This window comes from Aotus nancymaae, unplaced genomic scaffold (genome assembly GCF_030222135.1).
Source record: "Aotus nancymaae isolate 86718 unplaced genomic scaffold, 86718_ANA_hifiasm-v0.15.2.pri h1tg000016l, whole genome shotgun sequence".
Classification (NCBI taxonomy): Eukaryota; Metazoa; Chordata; class Mammalia; order Primates; family Aotidae; genus Aotus; species Aotus nancymaae.
This window is the reverse complement of record NW_026988428.1, coordinates 24664732-24684797: the sequence shown is the minus strand read 5'-3', so window position 1 is coordinate 24684797 and position 20066 is coordinate 24664732. Positions and strand designations below refer to the sequence as shown.

Below are 20066 nucleotides of genomic sequence, written 5' to 3'. Positions count from 1 at the left end.
TGAGATGGAGTCTCGCTCTGTCGCCCAAGCTGCCGGAGTGCAGTGGCATGATCTCAGCTCACTGCAGCCTCTACCTCCCGAGTTGAAGCGATTCTTGTGCCTCAGCCTCCTGAGTAGCTGGGATTACAGGCGCATGCCACCAAGCCCAGATAATTTTTGTATTTTTAGTAGAGATAGGGTTTCACCATGTTGGCCAGACTGGTCTTGAACTCCCAACCTCAGGTAATCCACCCTCCTCGGCCTCCCAAAGTGCTGGGATTACAGGTGTGAGCCACCGCGCCCAGCCAATTTTCACTACTTTCTTAATAGCCTTTCTCTAAAATATTCTGTCTCTTAACTTACATAAAGTAATAAGAGTATATTTGGGGTATTTTATTGAAGCCAAATTCCTTCCAAATGGTCATTAAGTAGCTAAATGAGGATTAGAAACTAGGTAGTCTAGCTCCATTTTCACTCTGCAACATACATTCAGGCTGACTTCCACATTTTCTGAGTACATAAAACAAGAGCACATATTCAGGCCAGGCACCATAGTTCACGCCTATAATCTCAGTACTTTGGGAGGCTGAAAGGGGCAGATCACTTTGAGGTTAGGAGTTGCAGACCAGCCTGGCCAACATGGTGAAACCCCGTCTCTACTAAAAATACAAAAATTAGCTGGGTATGGTAGTGCAGGCTTGTAATCCCAGCTACTTGGGAGGCTGAGGTGAAAGGGTTGCTTGAACCCACTAGGCGGAGATTGCACCAAACCAAGATTGTGCCACTGCACTCCAGCCTGGGCAACAGAGTAAGACTTGTCTCAAAACAAAACCAAAAACAAAAAAGCAAATATTCAGAATAATGAATATTTAGACTGACAGATAGCAATCCTTTCAATCAACTAAGAAACATCTCTTATAAATATAAATATTAGGCCAGGCATGATGGCTCATGCCTATAATCCAAACACTTTCGGAGGCTGAGACAGGCGGATCACTTGAGGCCAGGAATTCGAGACCAGCCTGGCTAACATGGTAAAACCCTGTCACTACTAAAAATACAAAAATTAGCTGGGTGTGGTGGTACATGCGTATAGTCTCAGCTACTTGGGAGGCAGAGGCAGGTGAATCCCTTGAACCCAGAGGTAGAGGTTGCAGCGAGCCGAGATCACACGACTGCACTCCAGCCTGGGAGACAAGAGCGAGACTCCATCTCAAAAAGAAAAAAGCAAACAAACAAACAAACAAAAAATATATATATACACAAACACACACACAGACACACACACACAAAATAAAATAAAATAGGTGGGTATATATACACACACATACACACACACACACACATAAAAAAGTAAAATAGGTGGGTACCCATCTATTACATAACACACTGCATTTTGGGATAAACAACATGAAAAAACATTGTTCTCTATCATTCCTTTCTTTTAAACAGGTTATTGTCTAGAGAGAAGCAAGGTATTCAAACAAAAATTATAATAAAGAAAAATAACTGCTTATAATGAAGGCAGAGGGATATTTGAGAATAAGCTAGGGAGTCAGACTATCTGTCAACCCTGGCGCCACCATTTACTAGCTTTATGACACTAGGCATAATACCTAACTCCCAATGGTTCAGTTTCTCTCATGGGGAAAAGGCATTAAAGTGATAAAATACTGAAGACTGAAGCAAGAGAGTTTTATAATATTCTCTTCATATGAAAAGAAAGAAACATACTAATGCTTTACAGAAATGCTCTTAACCATTAAGGCAAATAAAAAAGAATTTCCTAGTTATAACTCAACCCCAAAACAAAAAATTAATGACATTCAACTTGGTAGAAAAAAATCTGTCATATCTTTCTTCTAATCTTTTCATTTTGGAAGTAGTCACAGACTCACAGTAATTCGAGTGCATATAATAACTCTTCCATCAAGTAATTATATAACCTTGGTGAAATTCTTTAAATCCCAGGGACTTCAGTTTCTCATCTACAGTAAATTTTACATTAGATAATCTCTAGTACATAGGTTTACCTTCTCCTGCTAATGCAATGAAATACCATCCCTGAATAAATTAGCCTTCTGCCCTTAGCCTCTAATTTGTTCACAAAATGCAAGTACTATCATCACTGATGAGGCATTACCTTTTTAATATACCTGGTTCATTAATGTTGTGATATAATAAAGCAAATTTTATGTTGCTTCGGTCTTATTAAAATGAAATTATATATACAAATCTACAAATAAAAAGTTTGTAAGTATCTACAAAATAAATACAGAATTGCTACATTAACTATATTGAATACAGCCAAGCACCAAGAAAAAAAAATCTGAGAATTCAAAATATACAAAAAACTATGCACTAAAGTGTACAGTCTATAGATGTCTATAGATGCTTTCTTTGCTCAAAGACTATTTACAACAAATTAGAGGTGCTGTTCTAGGGATTAGTAAAATAAACATATCTAGAAGTAACAGCTGAGATCAAGAGATAGATAATCAGATATGAACTAAATAAAACAAAACACACTGCATCATGGCATCACTAGGGTACAGGGGCAGGGGTGTCACATCCAAGTTAAAGCTAATCATAAAGAAAAAGGCTATACTGACATATTTATTAAGGCAGAAGTGACTAAAAGAAAAAAGATTTTTTTCAGGAAAATTAAAAAAGGGTTATGCTCAAAGCAGTAAGAAGCTATCTTTAAATATCACTAATTTAGAACAAATCTTTCCTTCTCTAATGATGTCAGATAAAAGCAAATGCATCTAAAATAATTTCTTCAATACAACAATGAAGTCTATCAGGAGATATTAGATGTACTTTTTACTTTTACCGTACATACACAACAAAAAGTCACTGCTTTGAAGTACTTAATTCCATTCTACTTCTTAGTTGATAAAAGCAGATATTTTACAGAGCTTTTTATCACAACTGGTTGCTTTAAGGAGATGATGGAATCATTCCTATGAATATGATTTTCTCTATTTCAAGAATTAGAAAAAGCAAACTATTTACTTTTCTATGAAAACAAATCCATCGAAGATGACTTTGAATATTTCTTTGACAAGATAAACCGATAATTTTGCCTTAACTGCCTAATTAAGTAAGTACCAAACTTAAAAAGCCATGTTTTCTATTGTTCATCAATGTCACATGATTATTCTGTAAAGCTAAGTGGACTTGTGGCATGAAGGTCAGCAAACAATATGTACAAGCAAGCTTGTTGCCTTAAAAAATGCAAACAAGGAGACAGAAACAAATACTGAAATGAAATTCATTTTAAAAGCAAAAATATTTAACAACACTAAAAAAACCTCAATATTTTGTATTTGCAAAGCCACTTCTGAATGACAAATGACTAAAATTTACACCATTCAAAACATAAGAAAGAAACATGATAGTAACCATGCTACACTAAGAAGACTCAATACGGATTATGAGTGCTATTTAAAGCTTATGCTACTTAGGGACAGTTCAGGACTATGGTTTCCAATTCTTTTGTAAAACACTATTAGAAAAGAATGAAATCAGTGAATTTACAATAATTTATTTAATTACCCAGATGAACACTTTCTACGAGGCGTTTCACTATCTCAAAAGAACAGACATACCACTTATCAGCAAGAATATTCAGAAAGCCAAGAATAAAAGTTATTGTAAAAACAGGGAATTTAATTAGCAAAATGTAAGGGTGAGAAAAAAAGATATAAATGCAAGCATCAGTGTCAGTCAATATTTCCTTGCCATCATTATTAAAGAATACTTTTATTTTAAAAGAAAATATAACCTTAAAAGAGTAGATATAATTATATAGCATTTTAAAAATCGGAAAGGAAAACAAAAGATTATTTAAACATATTCAAATACTTGCTACAATTTCAAATAATAAAAGATCAATTTATGTCTACATCTCATTCACCAATTGTTTAATGCCTAAACCATAGCTGTCAAATGACTGATTTAATAAATATAACCCTAAAAATATCGTAAATTTTCATGATAAAAATTAATCACACACATACATACATCTAACAAGAAGAAACTAGGGTATTTCAAAAACTATACTTGAGCAGAAAGCTTCACTTTAGTCAGAATTTAAGATAAATTTGAGAATTTAAAATAAAAAGATTAAGATAATAAAGTAGTAAGATTAAAGCTTACTTTAAAAATCACCTTCAATATAGTTACTATTCTGCAAAAAATTAACAAATATCAGTATCAAGATCTGGGTTTCATCTGGTAAACCCTCAGAGCAATTTGTTTATTTATATAATTTTGTGTTTATCTCAAGTCTAGAAGGGCTTTAATTTTATCAAAGGATCATAATATTTCTATAATTAAAGCAAAAATTTATGCCATAAGCACTCAAGATGCCTACTTGACTGAATCATTACTTCTCAAGTTTTAGCTGAAGGGACTCTTAAGAGAAAATATATAAAAGCCAAGCTGTTTAGCAGCAGTTACTGAAACCTAAGTTTTCACGACAGACTTGTTTTGTCTAAATGAAAGCAGCTTTAAAATGTTAAAATGCTTGGTTTATTTTAATTAAAAGTCTGTAAGAAATAAAGAATGCAAGATTAAACACACAAACCTGGCAATGAAGGAGAAAGTTCATTGTATCCTCCAAATGAAGCATTCCGAATAAGCTTTCGGCCATCAATCCGTGGAGGAAATAAAATAGGCGAAACCCCAGTACATGAAGAAAATCTACGTTGTTGTGAGCTCTCTTCTTTCATAGCTCGGAAGGTCTATTTAACGTATATGCTCACCCAGAGGCTAATTAGACCAATATGGCAAAGACAGGCTTTTTCTATCACGTCCAAATGTAGCAAAACCCACCAGCACAAACAAAGAACACACACATTTAACAGCAAAGGAGGACCAAAGGCTGTCAAATCAGCAATAAACAGAGAAAGCCTGACAGAAAAAGCAGTAAACCATGCTGCTGATTTTTTAAAAAAGGAACTGATGAACATGAAAGGCTATTCCACTAATGTTTTACCTTTTTACCAAACCACCCTGATGCTTTAGGAAAACAAAGCAAGATCAATACTTGGCAATTCAAGATGAAGATAAAGTCATTTTCTCATCTCTTCTCAAAAATGCAATCCTTTTATCACATCCATTATGTTTTTGTAGTATCCGGCCACACTTCCCACCTCTTCCGATTCCTTCCTTCCCAGCTTTTGCTTACTTCAAAGATGGATATAAACATAACGCTTCTTACCTTCCCTGAAGCTTCTAGATTTACATCTAATCTAGAGCTTGCCTCAGCCATGATTAAAAATTCATAAGGAAAGATACTCTTTCAAGCACAATGCTGATGGATTCCAACAGTTAAAGCAGAGAATAAACATTTAAGTTTTATCTCCAGCAGGGATATATGAATCATTAAGACAGTGTTAGTGCAAACCAATCAAAAGAGGAGATTAAAACCACACCATAATGCTGTGTGCTCTAACATGTTCCTTGAAACAAATATGAGCTACTACGGTTCCTCTTAATTACATTTAAACTGTTCAAAATGTACAATCTATCAATGAGCCATTCCCACTTAAAATTTTTTTTTTTAAAAAAAGCAACTTTATTATCACAGTGACAAATGTACGATGTTTAAAACTAAGTGACTAGTATTGACCTGTCATTAAATCTAACAGGTACTTTCCTATCCTTATAATAATACCATCTCTTTATACCTAATCTTTGAAATTTCAAAAAATTTTCTTCCATTTATACTAAAATCCATATAACTTATCCTACCTTAATTCAAATTTAAAAGCTCTAGTCAGTTGCTCTCTTTATATGCTGTAGATTGATTACTTTTGGTTATAATTCTTTCTTTCAATCTAAAAATACACCCACTCAGCTGGACAACAACCGAGTTGCCATTTACTTAGTGGTTCATTTTCACAGGTACCTTACCATAAAATTTCAGTTTCCTTCCTTACTGTGCATATACTTCAAGGCTGGTTCTCCATTCACACACAACAAGATGTCATATAATCTAAGACTCTGCTCTTACTACAAAGGACACACACACAAAAAACAAAACTCAATTTCATGTTCTTTTTCTTTCTTTGAGATGGAGTTTCATTCTGTCACCCAGGCTAGAGTACAGTGGTGCAATCTCAGCTCACTAACACCTCTATCTTCCAGGTTCAAGTGATTCTCCTGCCTCAGCCTCCCACATAGCTGGGAATACAGGCACCCGCCACCATGCCTGGCTAATTTTTGTATTTTCAGTACAGATGGGGTTTCACCATGTTGGCCAGGCTGATCTCAAACTCCTGACTCAGGTGATCCATCCGCCTTGGTGCCCCAAAGTGCTAGGATTACAGGCATGAGCCACCATACCAGGCAAAACTCAATTTCTTGTACATGACATATTCTTTCTTGGGCAAAGGCACTTCAAAATCACTTAGTGGAGAATAAGTTTACGCAATTGCAACAAGTTTGTGAGTTTTGGGGGCTGGTTTGTTTATTATTTTTTGCTTTGCTCCATGTCATAAAATATACATTATTATTAACTGTAGACAACAAATAATTATCATTCATGTAATGGTGCTTGCCTTTGAAGGTATAAAGAACATAACATCACAAACAGAATTATACTAGTTTAATGGTTAAGCAGGATCTGAAATTAAATTGCATTCAAATCTCGGTTTTATCTTACCTAAATATACTTAAACAGTTTACTTAATTTCTCTGAGTCTCTGTTTCCTCATCTATAAAATGCTAATAGTAGTACTCATATGGGATTGTTACGAGGATTAAATCAGACAATACACATAAAGTCTTAAAAGAGTCCAGGTTAAAATGGCAAAATGAAGATATTGAACAAATGTGTTCCCTCCTAAAACTCAAGTAAAATCACAGAAAAGGGGTATTTAAAAAAAAAAACAAATATGTGTGTGTATATATATATGTGTGTGTATATATACATATATGTGTATATATATATATGTGTGTATGTATATATACGTATATATATACACACACACATATTTATTTTTTATACACACACACACACACACACACATATACACACACATACACATCCCAAAAGTGGGTATCCAGGAGAAGATATATTAACAACATAAATTTGACACTGCAAAGCTTGAGATGAACAAGTAGTCATGGTCTTACAGATCCAAGAAGGCCAAATCATAACCAGCAGTAGTAAAACCAGAAAATCAACATTATTTACACCAAAGAACCCTTCTTCACATAATTCAAAGCACCAAGTTCCTCTGAATCATGAATCAGATAGGCTATTGACATCAACAACAATACTGGAAGCAGGCCAAAAATATAACCATTATCTTTAAAACATGAAAGACAACTAGTTTCAATTTAGAATTCCATACCCAGTCAAACTATCAATTACATATTAGAGTAAAATAAAGATATCTTCAGACATGTAAGGTCTGAAAATTTTATTTTCTATGTACCTTTCAAAATAATTTACTACAGCAGCCCTTTTCAGCTGGGGTTCTGCAATAGAATTAAGTTTAGTATACTAAGGCATCCATTGTTCAAAATGAATAAAATTTATCTCCCATGCATCTGTAATCTATCTAATCTATGTTTCCAACCATGCACTGTATCTTTGGGATAACTGATAAAATATTCCTATAGGGCTTACTTCTGCCACGAGACCCGAGTTAAGAAAGGCTGTACTAGAAGATAAACTGTACCAAAAAGTCATAAATCAAGCATGGATGGAGTATAGAAATAGGACATCCAATATAAAAGAGCTTTCATTACCAAAAAGTCCCCCTACCACTGCACCATCTTTTTTGACACATGGGCAAACTGCTTGGGTGTGTTTGGCCCAAGTTCTTTGCTGACACTGGCTTGTCTGACTGTATGCTGATAAAGCTTCTCTTTTCTTCCAAGCTGATGTTTGGATCACCCAAGAATACTTCCAACACAATGAAGCATTCTACTTTTTACCTATTCCTGGTAGAACATGGTGAGCTAAAAAGCAGAATATACCTCTCATGATCATATTACTGCCAGGTGTCCAGTACCTAAACCACAAGCAATGATGAATCCTGTATTTCCCAGGACCTATTAAGTATCCTGCCAAATGCCTTCTTCAGAAGACTTTTGTTAAACTCTCAAAGAAATCATAGCCAAACTATGGCTCAGAGACTCTTGCTCAGTTTATCTTCCAGCAATGTTGCCCTTTCCTTACTCAACTAGGTTTCTGCTTGCTACTGTTAAATAAGCAGGAGGCCAATGGCCTGAAGCTGTCTCTGCTCTTTTAGTTCCTAATAAAAATGCAAGCTAACTTTGGTATGTAAATGAACAGAAACCTAACTTAGGAGTCTAATATTTGTAACAGGCAGATCTCAGCCAATCACAAGCAGCTGAGCTCGGACAATCACAGGCAATAAACTAATCAGATCACGTCCAAATAAGGCAGAGAAGCCCAGCTGTACCCAATCAAGCTACTTCTGTGTTTCTGAGTTCTGTCTATAAATATTCACTGCTTATGTTGCAGAGTGGTACTCTTTGGACCTCTTCTGATTTTGAGTGTTGCCCAATCCATGAACTGTTCTCACTAAAATAAACTCTGTTAAATTTAATTTGTCTATATTTTTTATTTAAACATACTCTAAATAGTGTTTTAAAAAAACATAAATTGTCTAGATATGATACATGATAACATTACTAGAAAAAAAGAAAAGGCACACAAAAGTGAGGACTGTGGTTACCTAGAGCATGCAGAAGGCATATAAAGGGGAAGAGATGAGGATCAGGAGATATATATAAGAACTTCTAAAGTACTATCAATGATCTCTTCTAAACCTGGGATGCTGGGTACATAAGTATTGGTTTTATTATTCTTTTATTAACTGTAAATGCATTTTATGTACTCCTCATACTGCATGAAACATTTCACAGTACATATACATGTAAATTTTTTTTTCTTAAAGTTCTCAGATTATTACTGGATACATAGAAAACATTTTAATGTAAGCTATTATTACGTCCAGAATCTTAATTCAACGGTTCAGAAAAGGCAGATAAGAAAAATAAAATATTACTAAATACTATAATAGGAGGATTTATTTTCCCTTCCCTGTTAGCCACCTGTTACCACTTTATCCTTTCTTCTACTCTTTGAGTAATCCTAACTCAAATGAGTCATCTGTACTCCTTCTCCTCCAAGATGTAATCACTGGTGTTTAATTATCTAGAAATTCAAATAAGAATGCCATCTTTCCTACTTCATCTGAATGGTGGTAAAATAAATGTGGTTTAGCCAAAGATGTACCACAGTTACACCAACTTCATAAAGCTTCCATTAACATTCTTTATGTTAAAGGTTTTTAAATATTTGGTAAGCTCAAAATACTTGGAAAACTACTTGGCAAACTAAAAAAGTATTATTTCAATACTACTTTTTTTGTAGTAGTTTTATTTTGTAGTAGCAGCGGAAACAATACTATATGATAGAATATTTCTGGATCCTAACTCTGTTCAGTTATTCTCTACAACCTGCCTTGCCTATACATCACAGACTTATGAAGATGAAATTATATATATGTATACTCGCACATATGTAATATGTGTATTGTTTTGATCAATATAAAATGTTACACGAATGTAAAGTAGCAATAAAATAATGATAAATTACATTTTGAATCTATAATTCAAAGAAAACCATTATATTGCAATACTCTCAAGACAAGATGTAACTGCTATAGATTAATTTCACAAGAAAAACTCAAATGCTCTTTTCTTCAATTAAAAAAATCTAAAATTTTAACGGCAATTGTTTGTTCAAAACCAAAATCTAGATTACTCTAAAAAGCTAAAAATGTATTTTTAAAACATTATATATACCTTTGTGATTTCAATTTAATTTTAGAATTACTTGTAATCACTACAGATTTTTGTAATTTTAAAGTCATACTAAGGACAAAAGAGCATCAATGTTGCAAGATTATCATGATAGTTTTAAAAGTTATCTGAGGCATTTATGTTAGAAATGGATTCTGGTCTACAGATAAACATATGTAAGTCACCACATATTGGTAAGCTGAAAAATCAATTTGGTGGGACACAAACAGTGCCTTTGAAAATTGAACAGAATAGGTCAGCATAGAAAATATCAAAGTGCATCCTACTCTGATATTAAAGGGCAAGTTTTTTCATGTTGTTTTAGACTTTTTACATAACTATTTGCTATATTTTGAATAGTGATTTAAAATGTATTTCTTACAAGAGATCGTGGTCCAAATTAGAAAACAATGATGTAAATGATGTCTCTTCTGAAATTTCTTAATATTAAAAAATAAATCATTATAAAATGTTATTACTACCTTGCCACTTAAGAGACCAACTACACATATCATATATGGTCCAGCGGCTCTTTTTCCATTTGAAAATGGTAGACAAACTGAAGCAAATACCATAAAAGGTCATAATAAGATTCTCTAGAATCTGCTAAAAGCCCAGAGAAAATGCCCAGCCTATGTTTCTTTCTATTAAGATAAAAGATTCAGACTGAGGAAGATATTTCATTGGAAAATTAGAACTTTAACAAGATATCTGGATAAATTCCAGACCATCTCCATTAAAAAAAAAAAAAAATGAATGGCAAATATAGCTGATAGTCTAAAATAACCTAACTAGTATTTGGGGAAAAAAGCCCTTCAAATTTTCTAAAATTCCATGTGCACACTGATGATAAAATACATTGAATTACATTAGGATGAAAGCACTGTAAGAGTTACACATTTTAGCTTTAATTTCAAGATAATAAACGTAGGCTTTAAGAGATTTTAAAATCCTTAAAGCAGTAGGATAAGTTTGAGAAAGATCAAACTATTAAGAACAAAAATCAACCAACAAGAATTTAAGAAAGTACTATGTGCAAACATAGAGAATCACTACTCTATAAAATGAACTAAACATCTGAAGACTGTACTATACAAATTCAGCAGTAAGTTTCCTTATAGAACATGTGAGTCAAATAAGAATATAGTTGACACATTAAAGCAGCTCAGGCTTAGTAAACAAGTCTATTCATAACCTTAAAATGATCTATAAATCAAGATGGGAGCATATAAACCAAAATGGGAGCATATAAATCAAGATGAGAGATAATGACCTTTGCTTTAAAATAGAAAACACAACGATAAGGATCTCTGTCAATTTCTATCCTCTAATAGTGCAGAGTAGTTTCTTAGCTGTAGCTAGCAAAATCTTACTAATAATTTCATGGCTTGAAAATTATACCAAGCAATCTTATCATCCTACATTTCCTCAGAAAACATTACTGTAGATTCTCCATTATCAGCATGAAAGCACATGTAAATACACATACAAAAATAAAAGGATAGCTTAAAACAATTTTAGATTAAATAGCATTCTTGTCCATGTACCCATATTCATTGCAAGAAGTGTAAGACCATACTTTCCTCTGGATAAAAAGTTCTTTATAATTTTGCATATATAAAGAAAATCACTTAGTAAAAATTTAGTGAGCACCTACTATGTGTTGAGAACTATGTTAGGCACAACTATGTTAGGCACCTTAGTTTCTGTTCTTACTGAGCTTTCAATACGAATGAGTACATGTTCATTATATGTTAACTGAAACACAGAGACACTATTCCCACTAAGTATTAAATATTATATGAAAGGCTTAGGTTTCATATAACAAAAATCTGTTCACAGGTTTGTGAATAGACTATTCACAAAAATCTAACTAAAAATGTGCTAATAGTACCTATCCATGCAACCATCAAAATACTACCTCATAATTAAATAATTTTCCTGAGTGTTTTTGTGTATGTTCCCAATAAATTCAAATAACAATGTGACATACAAAAGGAGTATCCTTGTTTTATAGATAAGGTAATCTAGATGAGAGTCACATATTCAAGGTCACACAGTAAATGAGTAACAGAGACAAGATTAGAATTCAGCCATGGGAATAGTGCTTACTTTTTCTCCCCTTTCCCTAAGTCAGCCAACACAAATGCCAGCATCAAGCATTTTTTTGTAAGGTGAGACTCACAGACAAGGGATTTTTTTAAAAAAGATGGTACCAGCTGTGACCTGGCTGTAGCCTTACTGATTCATGGTCTAGAGGGAGTCCTGCCTGCTCAGAAACTCACTTGGTAGAAACCATGCCCACTGGTAACAGGCGCGCTGACTTCCAACACAACTACAGCTCCTGAAACAGCCATGACCCAGCTCCAGCCCCACGCTAGACCTCAAAGACAATCCTGTCCCCTGAGTGACCTATCTGGGGAACACAGTGGTAATATACCCAACTACATTCCTCTTAATGGGCCTATCATCTACAAAACTGACTGAGGCCCTTCTGAAAGTGGCCCTATATCATGATTCCAGCCCTGCTCAACCGCAGTTCCAGAGATAGGACTGTTTGACCAAGAACCAGGCAGGAACCACATCTACCCATGCCCCAGGTTAACAGCCTCAACAACAGCAGATCTGACAGAACCAGCTCCAGTCATCACTCAATCACAATGTAAGAGGTAGTACCATGAGTCCAGAAAAATGGCAAAAGAAGGTTTTTATCTGTTGAATTCAGTCTATAAGGACTGGAGGAGGCATTTATTCCTTCAAATGCAGACACTAAGTCTACATGAATCATAAAGAATCAGAAAAACAGGACATGATCAAAAGAGGCAAATAAAGTTCTGTAACCAATTCTAAGTAAACATCATGAACAGTTTCACAAAGAATTCAAAATGATTTTTCAGTGATTCAGTGAGCTACAAGAAAATATAGATAGAAAAATTAAGGAAAACAATACATAAACAAAATGATAGGTTTCACAAAGAGACACAAACCATAAAAAAAGAACCAAACAGAAATCCAGGAGCTGAAGAATGCAATGACTGAATGAAAAAATACAATAGCATCAACAAAAGACTAAGTCATACAGAAAAATCAGTGAACTTCATTGAAGACAGTTCATTTGAAATTAGCCAGAGGAAGGAACAAAAAGAAAAAAATAACAATAAAGAGTGAAGAAAGCATACAGGATATACAGAATGCCATCAAGCACATCTATTTACACATTGTGAGAGGTTCAGAAAGAGCAACAAAAGAGAAATGGGCAAAGGTTTTAAAAGAAATAACGATAGAAAACTTCCCAACCTTGAGAGGGAAATGAATATGCAGCTCCATGAAGTCCAAAGAACCCTAAAGTGATTATACATGAAGATTTTTACTGAGACACACTATAATTAAACTGTCAAAAGTCAAAGACAAAAACACTGTAAGACTATATACAACATTTTGCAATGGAAATCTCGCAGGCCAGAAGATAGTAGAATGATATATTCAATGTACTGAAAGAATTGTTGCCAACCAAGAACACTCTGCAATATGAAACTGTCCTTTAAGAATGAAAGGTAAAGACTTTCCCAGACAAAACATGAATGGAGCTCATCCCTGCTAGACCTGCCTTACAATAAGTGCCAAAGAGAGTTCTTCAAGTTAAGATGAGAAGATGCTAAACAACAACATAATAGCAATATGAATGTATAAATCTGAATGCTAAAGGTAAACATAAATACAGAACATCCCATTTTTGTGGATCAGAAGAATTAATATTGTTAAAATGTCCATCCTACCCATAAAGATCTACAGATTCAATGCGCTCTCTCTCTCTCTCTCTCTCTCTCTCTCTCTCTCTGTATTTATTTAGAGACAGAGTATTGCTCCATTGCCCAGGTTGGATCTCGTGCAATGGTGTGATCTCAGCTCACTGCAACCTCTGCCTCCTGGGTTCAAGCCATTCTCCTGTCTCAGCTTCTTGAGTAGCTGGGATTACAGGTGCCTGCCACCACGCCTGGCTAATTTTTTTGTATTTTTAGTAGAGACAAGGTTTCACCGTGCTGGCCAGGCTAGTCTTGAGGTGATCTGCCTGCCTTGGCCTCCCAAATTACTAAGATTACAAGCATGAGCCACCATGCCTAGCCCCAATGCCATAATAATAATAATTTAAAAATAATAATAATAATAATAATCCTAAAACTCATACGAAATCACAAAAACCCAGAATAGGTAAAGAAATCTTGATCTAGAAGAAGAAAAAAACAGAGCTGGAGGTATCACATTTGCTTATATCAAAATATATCACAAAACAACAGTAATCAAAATGGTATAGCACTGGCACACAGACAGATATATTGACCAATGGAACAGAATAGAGAGCCCAGAAATAAGCCCACACATTTATGGTCAACTGATCTCCAACCAATGTGCTAAGAACATACAATGGGGAAAAGATATTCTCTTCAATAAATGGTGGTGGGCAAACTGGATATCCACATGCAGGAGAAATAAATTTGACCCTTATCTCACACCATATGCAGAAGTCAACTCAAAATGAACTAAATACTTAAATGTAAGAGCTCAAACCATAAAACTGCCAGAAGAAAAAAGGAAAAAAATCTTCCTGACATTGGTCAGGGTGATGACTTTTGGAATATAACACCAAAAGCAAAGGCAACAAACGCAAAAATAGACAAGACTACATCAACCTAAAAAGATTCTGCACAGCAAAGGAAACAATCAACATAGAGAAATGGCAACTGACAGAACAGAAGAAAATATTTACAAACCATGTATCTAATATGGGGCTAATATACAAAATATATTAAAAACTCAATAAGAAAAAATAAAAAATTAAAAACAAATGAAATAACCTAATTAAAACTGAGGAAGGGACCTGAACAGCATTTCTCAAAAGAAGACATACAAATGGCCTAATGAAAAAATGCTTAACATCACTAATCACCAAGGAAACACAAGTGAAAACCACAATGAGATATCACCTCATACCTGCCAGAATGGCCATTATCAAAAGACTTTTCACTAGGATGTAGGAAAGGGACTCTTGTACATAGCTGGTGGGAAAATAAATTGGTACAGCTATTATGAAAAGCAGTATGAAGGTTCTTCAAAAGATTCAAAATAGAATTACTGCATGATCCAACAACACCACTCCAGAGTATATATCCAAAGGAAATGAAATCTGTATCTTAAAGAGATATCTGCACTCCCATGTTCACTATAACATTATTCCCAACACCCAAGACATTAAAACAACCTAAATGTCCACTGACAGAGACTGGATAAACTGTGGTGTATATACATATATACAACAGAATATTATTCAGCCTTGAAAGAGAAGGATATCTTGCCATTTGTGACAACACAAGATGATGCTGGAGGACATTATGCTAAGTGAAATAAGTCAGACATGGAAAGACAAATACTGCATGATCTCTCTAACATGTAGAATTTAAAATAGTTGAACTAATAGATGCACAGAATTAGAATGGTGGTTGCTGGAGGTTCAGGAGTGGGGAAAATGGGGAGATGTTAGTCAAAGGGTACAAGTTTCAGGTATGCAACATGAATAAGTCCTGGGGATCTAACGTATGCATAGTTAATATTGTATTAAATACTTGAAATTTGCTTAGAGGGGAGATCTTAAGTGCTCTCACAACACATGCCAAAAAATGGTAATGGTGAGGTGACAGAAATGTTAAGTAGCTTGATTGTCGTGATAATGTCACAATGTAGATGTGTAACAAAACACCAAGTTGTACAAGTAATATATATTATTTATATTTGTCAATTATACACCAATAAAGCTATAAAATAAAAAGATCCTTCTCCAGGCAAACAACATGATCTGAGGTGGGAAGGGAAAAAATGAGTGACATCACAATGATAGTAAAGAAAGGAGAACCTATAGAACCTAAATCACGCAAGTGGGTCTTCCTTTTCATGTAAGGGCAGTTTGTAAATCAGGGACTCAACCCGAAACTTTTAAAACATCATTGTTTAAAGAATTCCATCACTAGAAACCTATGCAATATCATATTAGAAAAAGCCTACTACTCTTTCCAGGCAGTGTTTCTTCTTTATAACTAAGCTCTCAAAACACAAAGAAAATCTCATTCCCCATCATACACATTCAAATGCTCCAAAGGTAACTGGACTCTTGGCAGCAATTCTCTCTAAGCATTGAAACCAAGTTAGGAAAGAATATTGCTTATTTTGGAACAGCAAGCATGAATACTGGTCTCTCCACTCCCTTTCCTAGCTGATGTTTATATACTGGTGCCAATGCTTGCATAATTTTACTTACCTACCAGAGACTCTATCCATCCTCATAGGCTTTGTAGTTGTATATAAATCACCAGCTGCCCACTCCAGAAATTTCCTGAATGATGAGCCTAACACTGTCCTTAAGAAGCTCTTTTGGTTCCATGGTTGTAACCATGTTTCAAACTAACTTCATGGTTCATTACTTCATCTAAAAATATAAGATTTTTCATATATTTATCCTGCACCCACAATCCTCTCATACAGTAAATAACATAAACCTGTGATACCTAAATTTTGAAATTTGTGGGCCAGTAAAATTTATCCCGCAACAGTTATCTGGATTTCCACCTTGGTAAGACATTTTCTTTAAAAAAAAAAAAACAAAAAACCTATAACTCACAATCTCCATCAATTCATAAAGAGACATTAAATACCATATGTCAGAAAAACAATAATTTTATAATAAAGGACAATGTTTTGAATTGAAGGAATTTAACTTAATAAAAAACTCATGGTAGTGTACTTATTTTTTTCATCTAATTACAGAACTAGGGAAACACGACAGAAACCCGTACCAGTCCACAAACTATACCTTTAAAAAGAAAGCAAGCATTTATTCTAAATATGATACATACAAGTTTATGTAACACATGTGCATTATAAACATCTCCCTCTCTTCCAGTCAGAGTTCACCATTATCCCCAATTCTGTTTACTCATTACATTTTTTTTGTCACACATCTATCTCTATTCCCTATAATGCAATGATAAATTTTATTTATTTTTAAACTTTACATAAATGTCTTTCATTTATTTCATAAATTTTTCCACGTTGATTCTTGTAGCTCTAAGGCATTCATTTCATTACTATATGGTATTCTATTATATGAATATATTGTAATATTTATTCATTTGACTCATGACAAACATTTGGGGTTTTTTTTCAAGTGTTTTTCTTCTATAACCAACAATTCTACTGGTACATGTTTTGAGAGTATTTCTGGAAGCATAAAAGCAAAGGATTAGGGTTTGTTCATCTTTAACTTTACTAGGTAATGCCAAACTATTTTTCAAAAATGTTTCTACCAATGTATGCTTCCATCAGTTGTAAATGGGAATTCATATGGCTGACATCTGTACTTATCAGGCTTGAAAATTTTTTTGATGTGGTGGGTGGTTATGAAACAGCAATTCATTACTATCTGGTGATTAACTACATTTGGTGATTCCTAATGATGTTGAGCATCTTTTCATATTTATTGGCCATTCGTGCTACCTCTTCTATGAAATATCTATTCATGCCTTTTGTACATCTTACTGGTGAACTTTCTGATCTTTTTGGTTAATCCACAGAGTACTTAACTTTCTCTAGATATTAATCCTTTGTCAGTTACATGCACTGCAATGCATCTCTACTCACACCCCTGCCTGGTTCTGCTTTTCTTCAGGAGTATCTTGACTCTTCTTTGCTCTTTGCTTTCCCTAGAGAGTTAAGAATGGTCTTTTCAAGCACTTTGAAAAAATCCTGTTGAGATATGGATTCAAAATGCATTGAACCTATAAAATCAATGAGAAGTGATGTCACACTGGAATAATGTTGGACTTTCCTATCACAAACATGAACTATTTATTTAGAACACATAATCTTAACGTCATATTTTCCTACATAAAATAATTTCATGTCTCTTGTTAGACTTATTGTTGTGTATCTTATTTTCTGTTATTTTAAGCAATATATCTTGAATCGCATTTTGCTAACCACTTGTTTTGGGTACATAGAACTGCAGTTCACATATATCCTGTAACTTCTTAATAATTTTTTTTTTTTTTGAGGCAGGGTCTCACTCTGTCCCTAAGGCTGGAGGGCAGTGGTGTGATTATGGCTCACTGCAACCTCAACCTCCTGGACTCAGGCAATCCTCCCACCTCAGCCTCCCAAGTAGCTGGGACTACAGGTGTATGCCACCATGCCTGGCTAACTTCTTAATAATTTTAATAATTTCTATGTCAATTACGGGGTCTGTACAGAACAGTTATTAGCTGCAAATAAAGAAGAATTTGTTTATTCCTTTACTTTTTATTCACTGGCTAAATTTTAAATATTTGAAATGAAGTATAAATAATCCACACCTTTTTCTTGTTCTAGATTCTAACTTCACAAGGTTAGGAAAGATCCCATCTATTCCTAGTTTGCTAAGAGTTTTTATCATGAGTAGATGTTAAAATTTGCAAATATGTTTTCTTTATTAGTAGGATGATACAGTTTTTTTTCTTTGTTAAAGTGTTAAATGGAAATCATAGATTTTCTAGTATCAAACCCATACTTGCACTCCTGGAACAACCCTGATGTGAGTACAATGCCTGCCTTGCTAGATTCAGTTTGCTAATAATTTTTTAATTTCTGCATCTAGGTTCATGAACAAATAATGTCTTATAATTTTTTCTCTTGCAATGTCCTTGTCTGTGTCTCAGATAAAAGGCTGATTTAAGGAATGTTACTTTTTTCATTCTATCAGTTTTAAGATGTCACCAACTACATGGTATACTCCTGACTTCAGAGAGGTCATAAAATATAGGGGAAGGGAGAGAGATTGATGGCAATTATAAGATATATAGCACACATTCTAAACTCAGACTGATTTTAATTAAAAAGTATTTAACAACAATAATCAACAGAGACTGTAAAACATCATCAATTAAAGATTCAACTCAATTTCAGAGATGATGGAATATGTACGTGTTGGGGGAAAGAGTGTTTTTTGAATTAATGGAGTACTACTGTGAAAGTAAATTTATTTTTTTTTCCCTAAAGGCTTGATAGAATTTGTATGTAAACCTATCTGAGTTACATATTTTCTTTGTATAAGCAATCTGTGTCACAAATTAGTTTACTTTAACGATTACTAAAATTTTCTAATTACGGAGTTGATTTTGGGAAATAATCTTTCTAGAAATCTGCTCATTTCATTAAATTTTTTAATGTATTGGCTTAAAGTTGTTTATAATATCCTTTAAACTTCTAATTATATTTTTAGTTGTGTCCCTTTTTCATTCCTGTTTCTTTTTCCCCTTAAGCTTGCCAAAGGTTTGATAATTTTATTAGCCTTTTCAAAAAACCATCATCTTTCCTGATCTCAACTGTGTCTGCCTTATATTCAATTAACTTATTATCTCTATCTTTATTATTATTTCCTTCCCCTGTTCACTTTGGGTTTATTCTATTCTTCTTCTAGTTCATTACTTCTGAGCTTTTCTTCTTACCAAACATCAGCATTAAGACTATTATTTTTTAAGAGTTCTGCTTGGGAATTGTGGGGCCTCCTTAATCAGACAGTTGTTGTCTTTCATGAATTCTGAAAGATCCTCAGCATTATCTCTCTTAATAATGACTCTCACCTATTAAATTTCATTCTGTAACTGATAGTTCCAGCTGATGCAGACTTTATACAACTGCACAGTCGGTACTTTATATGGATTCTCTCTGATAATGGTTTGTTATCCCATGTGTTGATTTTTTTTTTTTTTCACATCATTGCCAGCATCTGGTGGTGACAGCATTTTGGATTTTAAGCTATTCTTTCTTATAGGTGCATAATGGTATCTTGATTTAATTACTAATTTTAAATTATGAGCTCATGTATACTTCATTGAGGTCTGTATTTAAAATAATCTTCTCTAAAGAAGATCTGTGTCAATTCTCAGGCACTTGTGTACACTAATAACCCAAAATTATTTTAAACTAAATGGAGGGGTGTTTTTGCCAGAGAGATAATATGGATTTTGACCCCAAAACCATATAAATATGTGCTTGTGCTTACAATTTCTCAAGGAAGACTCTCCTCTGCCATCATTTCACCTAGAATCAAGACCAAGATAGGCAAATATAGTCTTCCTCTGTGGGCATGTTTTCCAATTCATTAACTAAGTATGCTACCCTTCAGGATTCCTAATTTTATGAGGAGA

The 20066-nt window shown here is 34.0% G+C and overlaps 1 protein-coding gene across 7 annotated transcripts in view; it reads right to left on the bottom strand.

The window, feature by feature from the left end:
- OSBPL8 (oxysterol binding protein like 8) overlaps positions 1–20066 on the bottom strand; it is a 194408-nt gene that overhangs the window by 67188 nt on the left and 107154 nt on the right. The window contains exon 1 of one of the 7 annotated variants that reach the window (XM_012441373.2): positions 4574–5338. The exons of the other annotated variants lie outside the window; for them this stretch is intronic. Coding sequence (XP_012296796.1) covers positions 4574–4718 — 145 coding nt within the window. The 5' untranslated portion in view covers positions 4719–5338. Of the gene's footprint in view, positions 1–4573; positions 5339–20066 lie in introns of those variants that run through there. 7 annotated transcript variants of the gene reach the window in all.